This window comes from Euleptes europaea, chromosome 10 (assembly GCF_029931775.1).
Source record: "Euleptes europaea isolate rEulEur1 chromosome 10, rEulEur1.hap1, whole genome shotgun sequence".
In the NCBI taxonomy this organism is placed as follows: domain Eukaryota; kingdom Metazoa; phylum Chordata; class Lepidosauria; order Squamata; family Sphaerodactylidae; genus Euleptes; species Euleptes europaea.
This window is the reverse complement of record NC_079321.1, coordinates 29,892,512-29,912,949: the sequence shown is the minus strand read 5'-3', so window position 1 is coordinate 29,912,949 and position 20,438 is coordinate 29,892,512. Positions and strand designations below refer to the sequence as shown.

Genomic DNA, 20,438 nt, shown 5'->3' with positions numbered 1-20,438 from the left:
GGCCATTCTCCAGTCCTCTGATACAGAGGCTGATCGAAGGGACATATTACATATCTTTGTTAGAAGTTCATCAATTTCCCATTTGAGTTCTTGAAGAACTCTAGGATGAATACCGTCTGGTCCTTGTGACTTGTTAGTTTGCAGTTTGTCTAGATGTTCTAGGACTTCCTGCCTTGTTACCACTATTTGCCTCAGTTCCTCATTTTCCCCTCTCCAAAATCTCTGTTCAGGAGAAGGAATCTGCCCTGTATCTTCAACAGTGAAGACAGATGAGAAGAATTCATTTAGTTTTTCGTCAATCGCTTTATCCTCCCTTAGAGTTCCTTTACTCCCATTGTCATCCAATGGTCCAACCACTTCCCTAGCTGGTTTCCTACTCCTAATATACTTAAAGAATTTCTTTTGTTTGTTTTGATGTGTTTAGCAATATGCCCCTCAAAATCTTTTTTTGCATCTCTAATTTTCTGCTTGCATTTCCTTTGTGCAAGTTTGTGTTTGCTTCTGTTCGCCTCGTTTGGGCAAACCTTCCAGTCTCTGAAGGAAGACTTTTTTTCTCTAATTGCTTCCTTCACCTCACCTGTTAGCCATGGTGGTGACCTAACGTTTATTCTGGGCAAGAGGGGAAAGGGGTGAAACTAGGGAGACTGGTTTTTTTTTTTTTCTTTAGCTGCACTCTTCTGTGTTTTACAGCCAGTGAGATCCTAGCCCCACAGGATTAGAAGCAGGGAACACTCGGCCTAAGATTTGTAGTACCTGGCTTCTCATTGTGGCAACTGGCGTTGTTTTTGCATTAGTATTTGAATTCCATAGCAGAGAGCAAGATGCTGATACATGTTGCCAGGTCTTTTCCCACAATACAGATTGCAACAAGAAAACATATAGCCATGTACAACGCCCCACCACCACCACCCTTCATTTGAAATATGATTTACCCAGTCTTAACTGAGGTCTCTAGAAACCAGCGTGGTGTAGTGGTTAAGAGCGGTGGTTTGGAGCAGTGGACTTTAATCTGGAGAACCAGGTTTGATGCCCCACCCCTCCACATGAAGCCCGCTGGGTGACCTTGGGCTAGTCACAGTTCTCTTAGAGCTCTCTCAGCCCTACCTACCTCACAGGGCATCTGTTGTGGGAAGGGGAAGGTGATTGTAGGCCGGTTTGATTCTCCCTTAAGTGGTAGAGAAAGTCGGCATCTAAAAACCAACTCTTCTGCTTCTTCTTTCTTTGCCCTCTCCAAATCCTACCCATCACCTTTCAAAGCTTTTCTTTGATTTAAGTTGTGAAGTGCATGTATAGCATATGAGAGGTTTTGCCAATCATATATTGTATGCAACTAATGGATAACAGATTTAAGCACATTATTTGTAATTTAATTTGTAATAGTGTGGCTGTTAGCTGTCAGTGAACCAGACAGACATAACACACAAAAATACGATCTTCAATGTATCCACTTGTAGAAGTAAGGATGTTCTCGCTTTTCAACTTAACAGAATTCTTACCACAACAGTCTCAACAATGGCAGCTGGTCCACTGAAATAAGTCACACCAGACATGCCTTTCCCCTTATATTGCCACAATATAAGGGGAACTCAGTTTCGATATCATATTGCTCTTTAAAAAAGAGTGGAAGATTCATAGGATGATACAGTCTGATTGTCATGACATTGTAGTAATATATTACCTGCCTATTAAAAAAAATAGCACCCCTACCTGGAACATGGGACAGGAGAGAATGGCCACTGTAAGGGAATGGGGCAGGGAGAAATACAGGGATATCGGTCACGTGGAAGCCTCGTTTATGCTGTGCTGCAGTGCCACCAAGAAAACCAGAGTATTATTGCCATACAGAAGTCACCTTGCAGTGTTATCTGCCTCTGGTTAGCAGCAGTTGTGATTGTAATTTTTTAAAAACGGTTAATTAACTGAATAAATTGTACTCCTATAGCATAACAAATACCCTTCTAGCATTATAACCTGTGATTTTTCCAATTCTGCAGTTTTATGCAGCAAGTATGCAATGCAAACTTATCTACCCGTTTACTGCTGAGCACGTTTCCCACACAATTTATGCTTTGTCATTTTACCACCTCTGCTTCCAACCTGCCTTTTATTTCCAGTTCTCCTGTTTATTTGTTGCTCAGAGAAAGGACTGTACGGGCATTTGGTATAACTTGCTTATGTTACTCGGATGCCTTGATTTTACAAAGGGGACAAAAAAAGCAGCAGATATCAATGTTTTAACAAGCTTAATTTTGCTCAGTTTTTAAAAGCCATCCATTCATAAAATGCCTCATCTGCCACAATTCCTGCTACATTTCACAACAAACAGCACTTCAAGAAAGTCTATGGTGACAAGGCAAAATTGGCCTAGATTATAAATCAAGCAGCTTTCTAGAGAATATAAACATCTTGTGTAAGTCTCACGTTCTAATCTCAGCTGGTACACTCAGGGGCTATGAGGAAAACTGACTTTTAATCCATTGTACAATGTTTGATTTAAACTCTTAGACTGTACCAATGTAAATCCAGTATAGAACTTCTACAGCCTATTGTTATGATGAGGGTGAGAAAATTATGTTGACTAATTTTGCAGTATCCAACCAGAAGCTCTGTTATCTAAATATCAAATTTATGTTTTTACCTTACGGTGTAACAATTACATTTTATTTCTTTAAAAGTAAACAATATTTAATTATATGGGCTACCTGGGTCCTTTTTTATTGCTGCTTATAGGTTGGAAATTACATTTTTTCGAGTTACAATTTTTTTAAAAAAGGATTTTGCAAATGTCCTGCTAGTTCCACAGAGACACCCGCAAATAGCACTAGATCTCTGAAGGTCTCCTGAGAAAGGCATATTCACCCTGAACCTCTACTAAGAACTCAGTTTGGATATCATAATCAATTCTGCCTTTTACCTTTTGTACTCTGGTGGACTGAGCAATGTTGGTGTTCACCTTCATGCTTTCTTCACCCTCAGTCATGACTTTCTATAACTCACTTAGCCACCAGGGCACCATCCCAATAGATGCAGCATCTTCTTTGTCACAGATAAACCACCAGCCTGGTACTGAAGCAAAGAGACTGCCACTGCTGTACAGCTAAATGCTTCCAGCTTAATGGAATGGGTGATAAGTAACATAGTGAATATTTGTTTCCTCAGGGTTTTTGAATGCAACTCACTTTCCTTTAATAAATGGACCACCAGAGTTGTGTATAGTTGGTGGAATGGAGTGTCTGGATACTTCTCCCCTCGGCACCCCAATTATCTCCTATACAAAATTTTAGTTCAGTATCTTCCATGTTACAGGATAGGAATTAAATGGATACTTAAAATGGATACTTCTCCCCTCGGCACCCCAATTATCTCCTATACAAAATTTTAGTTCAGTATCTTCCATGTTACAGGATAGGAATTTGTAGCTACAGCACTATTGCTTATCCCCAATTTACTTGTATTCTTGCAGTGTACTAGAGCCAGGATAATGTTTATTATATTGGCAGAGGGAGAGAAGAATAAGAGTGATTTTCTCTACCTTTTAAGGAGTCTCAATCCAGCTTACAAGACTTGCCTTACCTTCCTCTCCCACAACAGACACCTTGTGAGGTAGGTGGGGCTGAGAGAGAGTTCAGAGAGAACTGTGACTAGCCCAAGATCACCCAGCAGGCTTCATGTGTAGGAGTGGGGTATCAAATCCGATTCTCCCGATTAGAGTCCACCGCTCTTAACCACTGTACACACTGGCATTCAGGCATTATGCATATGTTGATTGATATATTTAGGATCATTCATTGTGACACAGAATTGCACTAGATGATCTACAGGAAAAGTTTAGTCCTGTTTTAGTCAGTTCCCCCCCCCCCAAAAAAAACTTTAGTTTTTGTTTGTATTAGAATGTCGGCTATTCTTAATACTATATTTAGTAATGTTAAAAAAAATCTTCCTGAGAAACGGACAGATCAAGTTTTGTACCTAAATTTTTTGTTGGTGGTGTGCAATCTAGAGAAATTCACAATTCCATTACGGAAGACTACCATCTCCTCACACGATCAAACCAAAAGGGACAAAGTGAACAAACATGTAGACAACAATGGCCTGGTAGACATTATATACTGGGAGTTTCAAAAGGCTTTTGACAAAGTACCTCACCAAGGACTCCTGAATAAAGCGGTCATGAGATAAAAGGATGGGTCCTTTTATGGATTAAAAATTGGTTAAATGACAGGAAGCAAACAGTAGGAATAAATGGACAGTTCTCATAGTGGTGGGAAGTGAGCAGTGGGGTACCACAAGGATCGATATTGGGGGCAGTGCTATTTGAGCAGCGTAGTAGCCGAGCTTCCAGATGACAGGGTGGTGAAAACCAAGGCAAAATGTCAAGTGCTCCAAGAGGATCTCTGAAAACTGGGTGAGTGGGCTACAATGTGGCAAATGAAGTTCAGTGCAGATGAGTGTAAGGTGCTCACACTGGAACAAAAAATATCCCAATGTCAAGTATAGATTAATGGGGTCTGAACTTGCTGAGAGGGGAAAAGATCTTGGGGTCATAGTAGACAGCTCCAAGACAGTGTCAACCTAGTGTGCTGCAGCAGTGAAAAAGGCAAACTCATATGTTGGGGATTATTAGGAAAAGGACTGAAAATAGAATCACAGGATCATAGAATCATAGAGTTGGAAGGGACCACCAGGGTCATCTAATCCACCCCCCTGCACAATACAGGAAATTCACCTCCCCCACACACAACTACCTCCCCCACACACACACCCGGTGACCCATACTCCAGGCCCAGAAGATGGCCAAGATGCCCTCCCTCTCATGATCTGCCTAAGGTCATAGAATCAGCATTGCTGACAGATGGCTATCTAGTCTCTGCTTAAAAACCTCCAGGGAAGGAGAGCTTACCACCTCCTGAGGAAGCCTGTTCCACTGAGGAATCACTCTAACAGTTGGAAACTCTTTTGATTTAATTTCAACCCGCTGGTTCTGGTCCGACCTTCTGGGGCCAATATTATAATGGCCCCTTATAGGTCTATGGTGCGGCCTCATTTGGAATAGTGTGTGCAGTTCTAGTCACCATATCTCAAGAAGGATATTGCAGCACTGGAAAAAGTACAGAAGAAGGCAACCAAGATGATGAGGGGGTTGGAGCACCTTCCCTTTGAGGAAAGGCTGAAGAGTCAGCGACTTTTCAATTTAGGAAAGAGATGCCTCAGTGGAGACACAATAGAGGTTTATAAAATTATGTATGCGGTAGAGAGCGCACAGATAAAACTTTTTCTTTCCATTACAAGTTATTAAAATGTGGAACTGGCTGCCAATGGATATAGTGATGATCACAGGCAAAAGCAGCTTTAAAAGGGGATTAGAGAGATTCATGGAAGACAGGTCTACCAGAGGCTACTGGTCATGGCGACTAAAGGGAACCTCCACATTCAGAGGCACTAAACCTCTGAATACCAGTACCAGAAGGCTTTGCCAGGGAGAGCAGGATATAATAATAATATAAATTAAAAAATAAAGGGAACATCAGGTAAAGGCCTCGGCCTCTATGGCCCGTTGCTGGACCTGCAGAGTAACTGGTTGGCCACTGTGTGAGACCTGATGCTGGTCTGATCCAGCAAGGCTCTTATATTATCAAGTATTTTTCCACTAAGAAACCCTGCAAAAAACATTATCCAACCACCATGTACTATGCTATTGCTAAACAGTCCAATCACATACAATCTAAGGAGACTGGTAATCACTGAAATGTAACTAAGCCAGAGGGAAGGAAGAGAAAGGGTAACCAATGCTTACTAGTCACACTAACCTCTTCTTGCACAAGGATAGGGAAAGTGAAAACGATACTGTTCTAACAATAAGAACTACAGTGAAAGGCATGACAATGAATGCAAGAAGCAACAGTATAAACAATACTAAGTATAATCCTACATTAGCTGAGTAATGAACATACATGAAATGTATTCCTGTTTAATTTATTTAGATGCAGCAGGAATTATTATAGAAGAGGGATATAACTTCTCCCGTGATTTCTTCGCACCGGCAGATGCATTTAAAAGCAAACTGCTAGATCCTGTTCTATGAATCACTTCAATATACACTCAACATTATTTTATAGTTTTATGACTTCTCCTGATAAGATATTCCTTTTATTTCCACTCTTCTCTAACATCAGCCATAAACATTTCCACTCTTCTCTAACATCAGCTATTAATTTTGGTTATTTAAGACAAAGAATGTTTAGCAGCCTGAAGATGGTTAATGTATAAAAAGGTTTTTATTTGCATTCTAAATGCAATATCTGGAGGAAGAGGAAAAGACTATGGCCATTTATTCACATTTTCCCCATCCGATTTCTCAAAACTCTCCATAGGGGCTTATTGTTGAGTTTTGAGAATTCAGATGGGGAAAATGTACATCTAGAGAGTGGCAAATCCAAGGCAAAACCTCCCGTGCATTAATGGCCCATGTTTCAATAAGGGTCTTTGCTTCTTTCCTACTGAGAACTCAGATTGTATATTTGATCCCAGGGATCATCATGGTGTCCCCCCTTGGACTTCTCTGATTGAAGGCTTTGAGCCTTCCCAAATATTAAAATACTCTCCTTCTGGGCATCTTTAATAAATAATTCACAAATGGGACTTTAGTCAAGAACGAGTACAGTACGTAGTTTTATAATATTAAATTTGAGGCAAATATTAAGGACTGTGACAATTCTTCAGAAGGAATACCAGCATACTGGTGAACTGGGATCCCGCACGATAAAAATCATTATGAGAGGAAGTCGGGTTTTGTATTGTTTTATATTTCACTTTTTCTTTTCTTTTTTTCCTTCGCTTTCTTTCTTTTTTCTGTACTATGTTTTTGGGGGTATATTTTATCTATTTTGGCATATTCTGTAATACTTTGCATACTTCAATAAAACTAAAAAAAATTAAAAATCATTATGAGAGGTTACTTTATCATCTCCGGCACTTCAAGGGTAGGAAAGCAGTGCTTTCATGCCAAATATGTTACCAATAAAATTACTATACTGCTGTGGCATCACCTATGTGTATGTGAAGTGCCATTAAGCCGCTTCCAACTTACAGTGACTCTATGAATTCATGACCTCCAAAATATCCTATCACTAACAGCCTTGCTCAGATCTTGCAATCTGAGGGCTGTGACTTCCTTGATGAAGTCAATCCATCTCATGTTGGGTCTTCCTCTTTTCTTGCTGCCTTCAACTTTTCCTAGCATTATTGTCTTTTCCAGCGAGTCTTCTTGTAATGTGACCAAAGTATGATAGCCTCTGTTTAGTCATTTTAGCTTCTAGAAAGAGTTCAGGCTTGATTAGATCTTGAATGGAGGTGTGCATTCAGCTAAAGCTGAACTGGGGGGGGGGGGGAGGACCAAAAAATACCTTTTCTGTATTTTTCAGGGAGGGGGGGTTACCAGTAAAAAAATTGGCAGCACTTAAAGGGAGATGAAAAAGTGGATCCTGAATAATGCCATATTTTGGGGCAGTATTCAGGGCCGCTTTGGCCCCACCACCATTTCCCCCTTCCGTCCCTCCCTCCCCCCTTACCTGCCAACTGAATCCTCACCACTGCTGCCTCCAAAGTCCATGTGGACTTGGAAGGCGCCCCAGCATTCAGGTTTCTACCGCCTGCCACCTCCGAAGTCCATGTGGACATCCGAGGCAGGAGGCAGTGGCAATCTGAACACTGGGGCGCCTCCCAAGTCCACATGGACTTTCATGGGAGCAGACGGCACAGAATTGAACGCTGGGCTCTACCAAGCCCAGCGTTCAGCTCTGCGCTACATATTTTTGGGGTTCAGGTTTAATAAACTCCCCAATTTTTGATTTGAAAAAGCTGAATCCTTATATTCGGCTTTTTATTTATTTATTAAAATTTCCGGGTTTATTAAACCCAATATATACTGGGGGGAAATGGTGCACAGCCCTAATCTAGAACCCACTTATTTGTCTTTTTGGCATGGTATCTCTAAACTCTTCTCCAACATGACATTTCAAAGGAATCAACTTTCTTCTTGTCAGCTTTCTTCATTGTCCAACTTTCATCATAGCAATGAAAAAAACCAGTAAAAGCGCAATTCAAACACACGGTTAAGCCCCAGTGAACAGACCTGAATAGGATTCTGAGTAAATATGTTTAGGATTGCTGTTTAGGAATCTCAGATTGAAATTACAGACTAACCAGATAACCATCATTAAGCCACACAAGAAAGATGATACTCTTTTCACATATTTGTTTCTTCCAAAATTTGAACTCATTTTGATTTACCATACGTCTCCTCCAAGGAACCCTGAATGCTGTGCAAGGCCTACCCCTATTCTCAAAATAATTATGTCCCAAGAAGCTTCATGGACAAGTGGGGATTTGAATCCAGAACTCCTTGATCCTACTCCAAATAAGGCCATCCAGAGGGGGGTACTGGGGAGACAAAACTATGGGGGCCCAAGTCAGCTGGAGGGCCCCTGAAGCCAGCATCATGCTGCAGTCATGGAAAGCATGAAACGTTGTAATGCAGTTCTGACTGCAGCCACTAGGGGTGCAGGGAACGCAGAGCACAGCCATGCCAACGTTGGAGCAAGGTAAGACCAGCCAAGAAAAGCTACAGTCATTGCCGGGATGCAGCCTCCTAAAAAGGTTATCTCCAGCAGTCTACGGTTTCCCTCTTCTTTTAGTTCTACCCAGCTCCTGCACAGCCTGATCTTGCAAAGAGGCAGCCCTATTAGTGTGCGGCAGCAAAACATTTTTTTTAAAAAAAAAACCTTCTGTTGTCTTTTCTTACATTTCTCTCTTTTTCACGCTTTTCTCCTCCTTTGTTTTGCTCTCTTCCTTTCATGATCTGGCATTCGTCAATCTCCACTTCTACCTCCCCCCCCCCTTATTTCTCAGTCTTAACTCCTTCTCATCCACCCTGGTTGGCAATTTAGCACATAATAGCAGCAAACTACTGCTATGAACAGAAGGAGGGGTTAATATTTCCCCATAATCTATCAAAGTAGTAAAAGGATGCTTCGCCCCCTCCACCCTTTACAAGCATAATTAATGTTAATCTGCCTTAGTGGTAACAAATGAGAAACAGAAGTTAGAACTTATTTATGTGATTTATATCCCGCCTTTCTCCCCAAGGGGGACCCCAAAGTGGCTTACATCATTTTTCTCTCCTCCATTTTATTCTCCCAACAACCCTGTGAGGTTGGTTAGCCTGAGAGTGTATGATGGGCCCAGGGTCACCCAGCAAGCTTCTATGGCAGAGTGGGGATTCAAACCTGGGTTTCCCAGATCCTAGTCAACAGTTTAACAGGCTTAGCTTCCATTGCAAATAGCATGGGAGGTGAAGATAACCTGGGCCAAGATATTCCGATTCCTTTCATTTTTGGACCTGGAACTCCCACAATCATCCTGATGCTGGTGGCCAATTTTGAGAATCCTAGTTTTATTTTCTGATGCCTGCCACAAATGGACAGACAGAAATGCAGATCCTTTTATTATTATAAACTTGTGGATATAGCCAGCCAAATGATTTGTTATGATATTTGATTAGGATGAAGGTCACATGAGGGGGCCTAGATGGAATCTTTGTCCAGAGCCCAGGGTGGCTCTCAACATCCCTGACTTCACTACTGAACAGACATAAGTTGTGGGGGGGGGGGTTTGCCGTCAAGTCACACCCAACTTATCACAACCCCTGGTGAGGTTTTCAATCCAAGACACATTCAGAAGCGGTTGACCATTGCCTGCCTCCGCATCATGCCCCTGTAGTCTCCTGTCCTAATACATGCCAGGGTCGAGGCTGAGAGTGTGTGACTGGCCCAAGGTCATCCAGCAAGTTTCCATGGCAGAGTGGGGGATTTGATCCTGACATAATACTGATTAGCAAAACACACACAAAAAGTATCAATATTTCATATCCATTTCAAAGGACTAAAGTTGAACTTAAAATGCCAAATGAAATTTTACATCTTAAAATTTTAGCCAAGATGAAGTCTCTATTCCAAGGACCCGAGTGCCTTAAATACTTAATGCTGAAATAGCTTTTTTTAATCATGCAGCTGTATCAATTTGGACTCACAATAGTTGTATTTCTGTTTTACCACAGTAATCTTCACCACCCCATTTAAGGCTTCCTCACTCTGGAGTTTTATACCAAACACTGCATCGTTCAGCAAAAGGTATGACACCACACTCTGCTTTTGCTGTTATGATTTTTCCCTCAATACATCAGTGAGTCAGTATGGTACAGGGCCCATAGTGGTGAGTTTAAGATATGTAAGCAACCCAGTTAAAATCCTAGGCCAGCTCACTGGATGATCTTGGCATCCTTTCCACCTAATCCACCTCACAGAATAAATAATGAACAGGAGGAATACACAAAGTACTTTGCATACATTAATCTTCGAAGAATGACACCGGCCTTATTATAGATTATAGAGGCAGAAGCTGTAGCAGCAAGACCACCCAAAGGCCAAGGTGAGGACTTCTGCCAGCATTGCCCCTCTCCCCCTACAGGCCTCCAGCAGGGCCACAAAGAGGATTCATTTGGGCTCACCATAGCCCCTGTTTTCTGGTCTATTTTTAATGCTTAAAAAAACACATTTATTGTACTTGTTATTTTAAAACTAGTACTCAAGCTTTGGGTGCCACCATTAGTAGAAAGGACTAGGTTGAAACGTGCCAACTATATTAACGAATTGAGATCTAAGGCTGAGAGGTACCATCCAAAGAACTCAACTGACTTCATGGCTGAGGCCTTCTTACTTCATGTTCTCCACAGTTACATTACACAAGCTATGCGATGTTAGCAACACACAATTGTAAGCTGCAGAAGAATACAATATTTTTACACTGAAAGGTGATACAGAGTTTACTGAATGTGTCAAGTGCTTTGTTTGGGAAATAATTATTTGATACCTAAAATTTACCCCCAGCTCAAAATCAACGGAAAGACATTGGACTAATCTCAGTGGATCAGGCCCTAAGCGATTAAAACTTTATTTTAAGATACCTGTTGGAGGGAGTTCAGTGTGATGCGTTCCTGGCAGCTTCACAAATTGCAATTAGCTCAGTGAAGCTTTTTGACTGCTTGTGGCATTTGGGATTGCCGCATGTTGAGTTATGCACACACTGCAGGCAATTAGCAAGGGGTTCAGCGTCTAAAAATATTCTTAAGAAGAAGCCAGAAGCAAAGTGGATTTATTCTACAAGAACACAAGAATTTAACAGGTAGCTAATAGCTGTAAGAAAAAGAAACTTACGAAGATAGACATTTATTTCAGACAGTTGACACCACTTTGAGCCCCAACAAACGATAGCTTGTAAAAAGGCATAATAGGAGGGATATATGAAATAAGTCACTTCAGAAACGTTGACTAGTTTCAGTTAACATGCAATTAACACAGTAGAAACCACTACATTAAACTCACCATCATGCGCCTAACAAATTTAACAGAAGGGGCTGTCATTAATTTTATGCTACAGAAATGAAATTCAAACAAGAAAGGAAGCTTATTAGATTAGGCAGAACATAGTTCCTTCACCTACAGCTTCACATTTGCTGATCATCATTAACTTATGAAAGTTAAACTTAATCTAACGATGCATTCTTTTACTGAATAAAATCTTTGAGAATCTGGCAAAAAAAAATCTGACAAGCATTTCAGCAAGATGACAAACTTTGAAGTGTGACTCTATGTAAGAAAACAAATTGAAGGGGCAACTTGATTAAGCAAATGCAAGAGGAGTTATGCAATCCATATGATTTCCCAAAACACACGCAAAACTCACTGGTGTTATAAAAATGCAGCTAGATTTTTTCTTAGCACCAGTTAGGAAGTGTAGAATATCAAGAGCATACACACATTCTCTCGACAATAACACAGAAAGCTAATGCAGCATAAACAACATAAAATGTCAAGCATATGGAGCAGTACGAATAAAGGAAACCTACCTGTAATAAGTTATTACTTGATATTTTGAAGGCGGGTTTCTATATAGATCCTCACATTGACCTTGTGCTTTTCAGACCCTTTCTAGCAAGTTTATACAGTAAAACACCACTTTTCTATTCACTACATAAGCCAATGTAGATGCATTAATGTTGCTAAAATATCATTAAACAAGTTTCTTTTTACTGCTTGAAATTTTACAAAATGTACAGTGGCCACTTTTAAAAAATCAAGTAATTACATCTATCGCTTTTACATCAATAGGATTTCAGACCATGCCAATAGCCATGTTAGCCGGACGCTATGCCCAAATCCCGATGGCCTCTCGCTTATGTATTTGCAGATCCTCAGAACTCAAGGACCTCCCCCATTACCTGTTGCATTGTTCCCTGTACCATGAACTAGATCTAAATTCCTCACCTCATTTTTATCTAAGATTAGCTGTTTTAGTGATCAGAAGAAGCTTTCTTTTCTCCTGTCCGACACTGACTCTGCTGTTACTTGCAATATGTCTCTTTTTGCCCTAGCAGCCAGGAAAATTCAAGCCAGCATTGCAGTTAAACTGGACAATATTTGTATTTGATTTACATTTATTTTTGTACTTGATTTTAACTAGTTTTCTTGTTGAATCTGATTTGATTTTGTCAACTTGATTGTAATGGCCTTTGGCTATATACAAAAAATCTGTACCTGTACCTGTAAGTAATTACACATCTAACAACATCAGTATTTGCAGGGAGAAAACCCATTATGCCATGGTTTCCTGACAGAAGACACACTTCAACTGTAGGCAAGAAAGCCAGGCCAGGACTATACGTATCAATTTTAGGGCTGACGTGCAGCTGCTGGCAAAAGAACAGCCCCGTTCTTTTCGCTTGTTACGCCGAGTCATGCAAAACATGCAACATGATGCCACACAGACTTTACAGCCATTGCTACACGTCTTCGACTGTGACTTGAGGGGACAATGAAATGCACGACGTGATGTCGCATCACACATTTGCATTCCTGGGGGGAGAGAAAGAAGGATAAGATTTGGGAATGTTATTTTCAGTGGGGCTGGATCCTACCCTTACCCTCTTACTTTACTGATATGGTTGCCAGGTCCCTTTTCGCAACCGGCAGGAGGTTTTTTGGGCAGAGCCTGCGGAGGGCAGGGTTTGGGGATGGACTTCAACGCCATAGAGTTCAATGGCCAAAGCGGCGGCCGGGTTTTCTCCAGGTGAACTGATCTCTATCGGCTGGAGATAAGTTGTAATAGCAGGAGATCTCCAGCTAGTACCTGGTAGCTGGCAAACCTATCCACTGAGCAAAGTCTGAAGCCTTCCTCCAATGTAAGTGGCTCTTCCCCTGGAGGAAGGGACATTTGTTGGAAGAAGACTCCTTGGTGGATGTCAGCAAAGTAATGGCCATAACCCCTAGTTCCTGCAGAAGTTCCACAGCAGATGTATAGTAGCAGAAGTTCCACAGCAGATGTATAGTAGCATCAGGTTAAGTGATTGTTGCTATACAATAGATCTGGCTCCCTGAGAGAAGATATCCTGAGCTAAATTCAAACGTGTACACTTTCTCATGCTTTATGCCAAATTCTATTAAAATAGAGCAAGACTAGACCTGTTTTCATGTCCCCGTCAATCATGATCTACCAATAGGGGGAATGTCACCAACCACGAAATAAGGAAATGCCTCATCTGTCCAGGTCGACGTATTAGTAGCCTCCTTTCTTAATGATACGAAAATAAAACGTATCAGATTTAAGTGGGGAAGTGAATACTATAAAGCTGAAAATGCAAACCTTTGCTAACTTTGAGGGCTAGTTATGCCATTTCATCCTATCAAAAAACTAAAATATTTCCAACACAACAAGTGCGCGCGCTATTGTTTTGCAGTGTGGTTCGTCCTGCATCTGACAGGCAATATCTGACAGGAAGAGAACAAAGATGAAGGCACACAGTTAACATTGTTCACTAAATAAGATGCTTACTTTGAAACTGGAGCTAAACATGAGGTGTGCTATCATGTCAGGACCTGGGGAAAGGATTATGCTAACACAAAGAGGCAAAGTCAAAGGATATCTCTGCTTATGTAAAGCATAATGTAAACTGCACTACAATTCCCATCGCTCCCCCTGTTAATGAAATACATTCCCCACATATAGATGCATTAGACATCCAAAAAGAATGGGTGTCTTTTTTCAGTTTTGGTCAAGATGTTCAAATTCCCCCCAGCTACATTCTAGACAGCCAAAGAGTTCAACCATTCCCTTTCTATTTTCAACCTGTCTTTAACTAATAGACAAATGTGGAAATTCTCCTGTCTCTCACGCACAGCAGAAGCCAGCAGGTCTGACACACACTAATTGCATGATTGTTAAAGGTTTGTTGGAAGAATCTTTCCTTTCCTGCCAGACTAATACTAGCTGTAAAATGGCTGATAAGCCATCTCTGTCAAAAGTAATGACTCCATTGTTCTCAGTTGGTTTGGTTAAAAAGTCACCTTCTTGTACGTGTCAACACTTTGTCCAGTATTCCACATCTCCTCTATTTGGGTAATTCCTCATTGAGTAAAGCACATTTTATTATGATCCATAGGAGCAGTCTGTCTTTTGGGTTAGAACAGAGATGCTTGGTGGGGGGAGATTGGTAGCCAACATCTACTCTTCTCTGTTTGGAAGAAGCTGTATTTGAACTAGGGCTTGAACAAAGGAAGAACCTACAATGCATATATAAGCCAAGAACTCTGCCCAAATTAATGCCTGCATATTTTTACAAGGGTTCTTTTTGCCATTCTTTGATTTTAAAAAAATCTGTAAATACTATGAACATACGGATCCCTTTTACAGTGATTTTGTTCACATTTTAAAAGTCTGTGCATGGCTCTTCATGCTAATACTCAGCCTGTCTCAAGGTTGGTTTTTTTGTAAATGGTGGGGTTCTTTGACTACTGTTTTATAAAAGGATTGAATAGGAGTCTTTGGAATGGTTTAATACCCAAAGGGGTGGAATATTGGGTCCTGAACCTTGTGAACAGATGAAGTTATGGCAGCTTATGGTTTTTGCAAATGCAACAGTTTAGGCTGAAAAGCATTTTGCAAGCATTCTGCAGAAATATAGGCTCTTTAGAATGGATCCCTGCTGATGGAAACCTTGAGATATGCATCAACAGCATAGATGGGGGGGGGGGGGAAGCCATACATTATTTTAAGAAGCTACAACAGGAAACATTATTGAGCTGGAAGAATCCCATGACACAACAACAGCTGAGAGCTGTGTACATGCATGCACAAGGAGAGAAACTTGGCCAGCAAATGAGGGTCTTTAGCTGAGCAGCAAAGAAGTAAAGCAAGCATTCTACTCAGCCTCAGTATAAACTAGGGAAAAGTAAAGTTGAGTGAAATATGAGAGAAATTTTATGCTGTGCCACAGGCTTCTCTAACTCTTAAGAGGAGCTTTTAGGGTGTGTAAATGGCTGGGGGTGAGGAGCTGAAAAGAGCCATTACACAGATATTATTTCACTTCTGGTTGTCTGGATACAAAGCCACAGTGTGCTATTTCTTTGGACAATAAATGGTATGCAGTATTTCCATTTATTCTCGTTCTTTCTCCTCTCGGCCCAATGGAGCTCATTTATACTGCAAACTCCAAAAGAAGGTGGGTATTTTACTATATGAAACTGTTTCCAAGCTATTAAATATCGGTCCACAAGGCCAAAACAATCAAGTGAGCATCAGTGGAGAATATTTACTTGTAAACGGAGGGACTGCTTTCTTTTTTTGAAAGCACAACTGCATCATTTATGGATGCCACCATTCATGGCCCATATACGATTTGGGAACTATGCCTGTAGAACAAGTAACACAAACCAAGCTTCTCATGCAATGACAATATAAGAATTAGCAGCACTGCAAAAGTCATAGATCTTACATTTGGAGAGGGATCTGTTTGTTCATATTTTATCTCTTCTTTCCCATTTGCTTCAGACTGTGTCGGTTGGTATGATCTGCCTTCAATGAAAGTAATATAGTCTTTATAAGAGCATAATGGGCCTGCCAGGATACCCATGAAATTACAGTTGTAACTTAAATACTCCAGTAGACTTGGCATGCGTCTGTAATTCAAAGACAAGCAACTGGTGAGTTTTTACTTATGCTTTTAAAGAGAAGCCTACTTATAAGACTAGTATTAATACCATGCAGTGATGATAATCTAACTGAAATTAGGAAAAGAACAAAGATATAAGATCTGCATTTTAATCTATACAGGCGGACAGAGAGATAATAGAGCATACGTTCAAGAAGCCTTATTGCCCACTAGTGGCTTACGAGAATTTTGTATGTGGGCTGAGAAGCCACTAATACAGAGGTCCCCAACCTTTTGAGCTTGTGGGTACCTTTGAGATTCTGACACATGTTATTGGGCACAACTACCAAATGGCTGCTGCAGGACGAAGAACCACACACAGAGGAAGCCCAAGCATGAGGAGAAGTGGGGCAATTTAAAAATATGCTGTGGACGAGGAGTGAGAGAGAATAAAACCAACACTAGGGAAGTAGGTGATATGAAAGACCTCAGCCTGAGACCCTGAAGAGCTGCTGCCAGTCTGAGTAGACAATACTGACTTTGATGGACCAAGGGTCTGATTCAGTATAACAGCTTCATGTGTGTTCACATGAGCAGTAGCTGCTGAAACAACATTATTTCAGTCTGCACAGCCAATCAGATCTCTAGTGGCCAATCAGAAGCGCTGCTAGGCAAGGGCCCCATGAGCCATACCATACTTTCTAAAAACAGTTGGTAGGCACCTAGAAAGGTGTTGGCAGGTGCTATGGTGCCCATGTGCACCATGTTGAGTACCCCTGCATTAATAAGTGGATTATTAGGGGAAACACTGTTTAGAGGAGAAATCCAAAAGGCAAATCTCAAACACCAAAGCTCCTGAAAAATGTCCCTAAATAAAATGAGCAAAGTCAGTATTGTCTACTCAGACGAGCAGCGGCTCTCCAGGGTCTCAGGCAGGGGTCTTTCATATCACCTACCTGCCTAGTCTCTTAACTGGAGATGCTGGGGATTGAACGTGGGGCCTTTCTGCATGCCAAGCAGATGCTCTACCACTGAGCCACAGCCCCTCCCCTCACCTTTGGAGTCTTGAGTAAGAGTGGTATCACCCCAAAATGGCTCCCACAGGAGGTGGAAACCTTCCAAATGCAATACCTTCCTCTTCACTTGCAAAAGAATAGCCTAGCATCCCAAGCTGAACCCATGAAGTTGCCTTATTCAGAATCTGGCTCTTGGCTTGTCAAGGTTAGCGTTATCTGTTCTTTGGGTAGAAGTATGGTTCAGCCCTGAGAGGACAGCAAGCTTTTATATATATATATAATATTTTATTTATTTTCTTAAGAACGGGGATACAGAAGGAAGGTGGGGAGGGACAAACAACAACAATTAACCAACAACAGCAGCAAACAAACAAACATTTCCCTACTATTTATTATCTCCATTCTATTCCCGGCCTCTGTCAGAGCTTTTGTCTTGCCCCAGTTTTAACTTGAGTTGGTTCGTGGATTGCTTTTCCCCCGTTGAAATTTAGTTTTGTTATCTGATAGATGGATACTGAGGGAAACAGGAAGAGGAGAACATATCTAGCATACCCTTCACTACGGGGGTCTTCTCTGGTGATGAATTAAAGTGACAAAGCTTGCCCCGGGACCTCTGCTATTTAAACTTTTGCGATTGCAAAACTTCCTACTCTGCCCTCCTCACTTGTGGTTTTTCTTTACTGTTTGTTGTTTCAGTCATAATGTTATCGCATCTACGATAAACTCACATCAGATTCTGTTCGTTTTGATGAAGTCATAAAATGATTACCATCTTTCTTGATGCTGATCTATAGTATTATAATATTGTCGAAGGCTTTCATGGTCAGAGTTCATTGGTTCTTGTAGGTTATCCGGGCTGTGTGACCGTGGTCTTGGTATTTTCTTTCCTGACATTTCGCCAGCAGCTGTGGCAGGCATCTTCAGAGGAGTAACACTGAAGGACAGTGTCTCTCAGTGTCAAGTGTGTAGGAAGAGTAATATATAGTCTGAAAGGGGGGGTTGAGCTGAATACTTACAGGACAATGATTAGCACATTACATTGTCGAAGGCTTTTACGGTCAGAGTTCATTGGTTCTCGTAGGTTATCCGGGCTGTGTAACCGTGGTCTTGGTATTTTCTTTCCTGACGTTTCGCCAGCAGCTGTGGCCGGCATCTTCAGAGGAGTAACACTGAAGGTGTTACTCAGTGTTACTCCTCTGAAGATGCCGGCCACAGCTGCTGGCAAAACGTCAGGAAAGAAAATACCAAGACCACGGTTACACAGCCCGGATAACCTACGAGAACCAATTAGCACATTACCTTTGATACTTTTTGCAGGACAATGATTCAGCTCAACCCCCCCCCTTTCTGACTATATATTACTCTTCCTACACACTTGACACTGAGAGACACTGTCCTTCAGTGTTACTCCTCTGAAGATGCCTGCCACAGCTGCTGGTGAAACGTCAGGAAAGAAAATACCAAGACCACGGTCTCACAGCCCGGATAACCTACAAGAACCTACAGTATTATCTTCCAATAATTCTGTTAATTTAGCCATTGAAATATACTCGAGGGATTTATCTATCCATGTTTGGATTTTTGGGAGCTTATTTGTTTTCCAGACTGACGCCATCACCACCCTTGCGGCTGTTACAAGGTATTTTACAATGTCCTGCTGTCCCCTACTCATTGTATCGGGTGTTTTATTTAAGAGGAACAATTTAGGATCGTACTTTATACACTGTCCCAGAATTCCTTCCAGGTTTGCATTTATCTTCTTCCAAAATTTCTGCACCAGTTCACATGTCCACCAACAGTGATAAAAGGTTCCTCTGGTCTTTTGACATTTCCAACATAAGCCGGATGTCAATTTATTCATGCTTTGAATATCACTTGGTGTTATATACCATCTATGTAACATTTTTAGCCAGTTCTCGTGAATGCTTTGACAACAAGTAAACTTGAGATTTCTTCGAAAGAGCTGTTCCCATTCGTCAAGCAAGATAGTTTCGTCAAAATTCTCCATCCACTTAACTTGGCAGATCTTAACTTGTTCTTTTTCTGTATCATGCATTATCAGTAGTTTGTAAATTTTGCCCATTAGATGTTCTTTTGCCTTGCTTATTAGTTTATCAAATTCCATTTCAGGCCTCAGTTTCCCCCGGGCCATGCAATCTTCCTATAGCCTTGAGATCAGTTGATGGTATTGTAGCCAAGATATCTGTGGATGGGCAGCTTGAATATCTTGAAGAGATTTGATTGATGCATCTTCATTTAGCAAGTCTCGGTATCTTATAGCTCCATATTTGCGTCTTTCTTCCGTGGATCCATAAACGTTAAAGGGGGCCATCATTAATGAGGGGTTAGGGCATAGCCTTGGTTGGAGTTTTCGCCAGGTCTTGATCATATTTTCTAGAATTGGATTTCCCTCGATATTCTTATATCTCCTAGGATCTTTCCCCCAGAGTAAATAGTGCGATCCACATTGAAGGCCTGCCAATTCCAATTTGATATTTCTATCATCTGGGAAGAGTATGCAGTCTTTGATTCATACCAACGTTGCCGCTTGATGATATAATCTTAAGTTAGGAAGTGATAATGAGAGGACAGCAAGCTTGAGAAGAAGGGAGTGGGGTTCGAAATCTCCCTACCTCTCTGCTTGAGGGGGAGTGGAACCACACACTGAGTAAGATGCTTACCAGTCTTCCTGTTCCATCAGTGGCTCCAGCTACTACTACAGCTATGGAAAAACCCTTTCCTTAGAATGTGGACAGCAAATGACAAGCCTTGCCTTACAATGGCCCCGCCCACTTTCTGAAAAGTCTGGTGAAGGCCAGGGGAAGTACCATAGTGCCAATGAGAGCCATGTTGAGGTACCCTGCTATAGAGATTTGTCTATTACCAAATGCAATTTGTCTATTACCAAATGGCTTTAAAACAGAGTGTCTAACAGCTTCACTTGGTGCTGGTTTTCAAGTCTGATTGACATTCCAGGCCTGCCTCCTTAACTGTGAAGTTTACAAATTTGTTTTACTTTACTAAAGAAAACAATTCCATCGGGAGTTCTTGGACACATAAGGAGTCCATATATTGTTTGGCCCACAAGCTCAGCAAAAACGCAAAACTATGTATATGTTACAGTGAATTCCCATCCTTTGGTGATTGCCAGTACTGACATTTATTTATTTATTTAATCACATTTATAATGCACCCTCCTTGGCAAGGCAGGGCTCAGGGTGGCTCACAACATGTGAATGAAGGAGGTCTCAGATGGTAGTCTCTCCCTTGGGGGAGGGGCTGTGGCTCAGCGGTAGAGCATCTGCTTGGCATGGAGAAGGTCCCAGGTTCAATCCCCAGCACCTCCAGTTAGGAACTAAGCAAGTAGGTGATGTGAAAGACCT

The 20,438-nt window shown here is 41.3% G+C and overlaps 1 protein-coding gene across 1 annotated transcript in view; it reads right to left on the bottom strand.

The window, feature by feature from the left end:
* MBOAT2 (membrane bound O-acyltransferase domain containing 2) overlaps positions 1–20,438 on the bottom strand; it is a 101,427-nt gene that overhangs the window by 9,902 nt on the left and 71,087 nt on the right. The window contains exon 7 of the mRNA XM_056856366.1: positions 15,884–16,067. Coding sequence (XP_056712344.1) covers positions 15,884–16,067 — 184 coding nt within the window. The remainder of the gene's footprint in view (positions 1–15,883; positions 16,068–20,438) is intronic.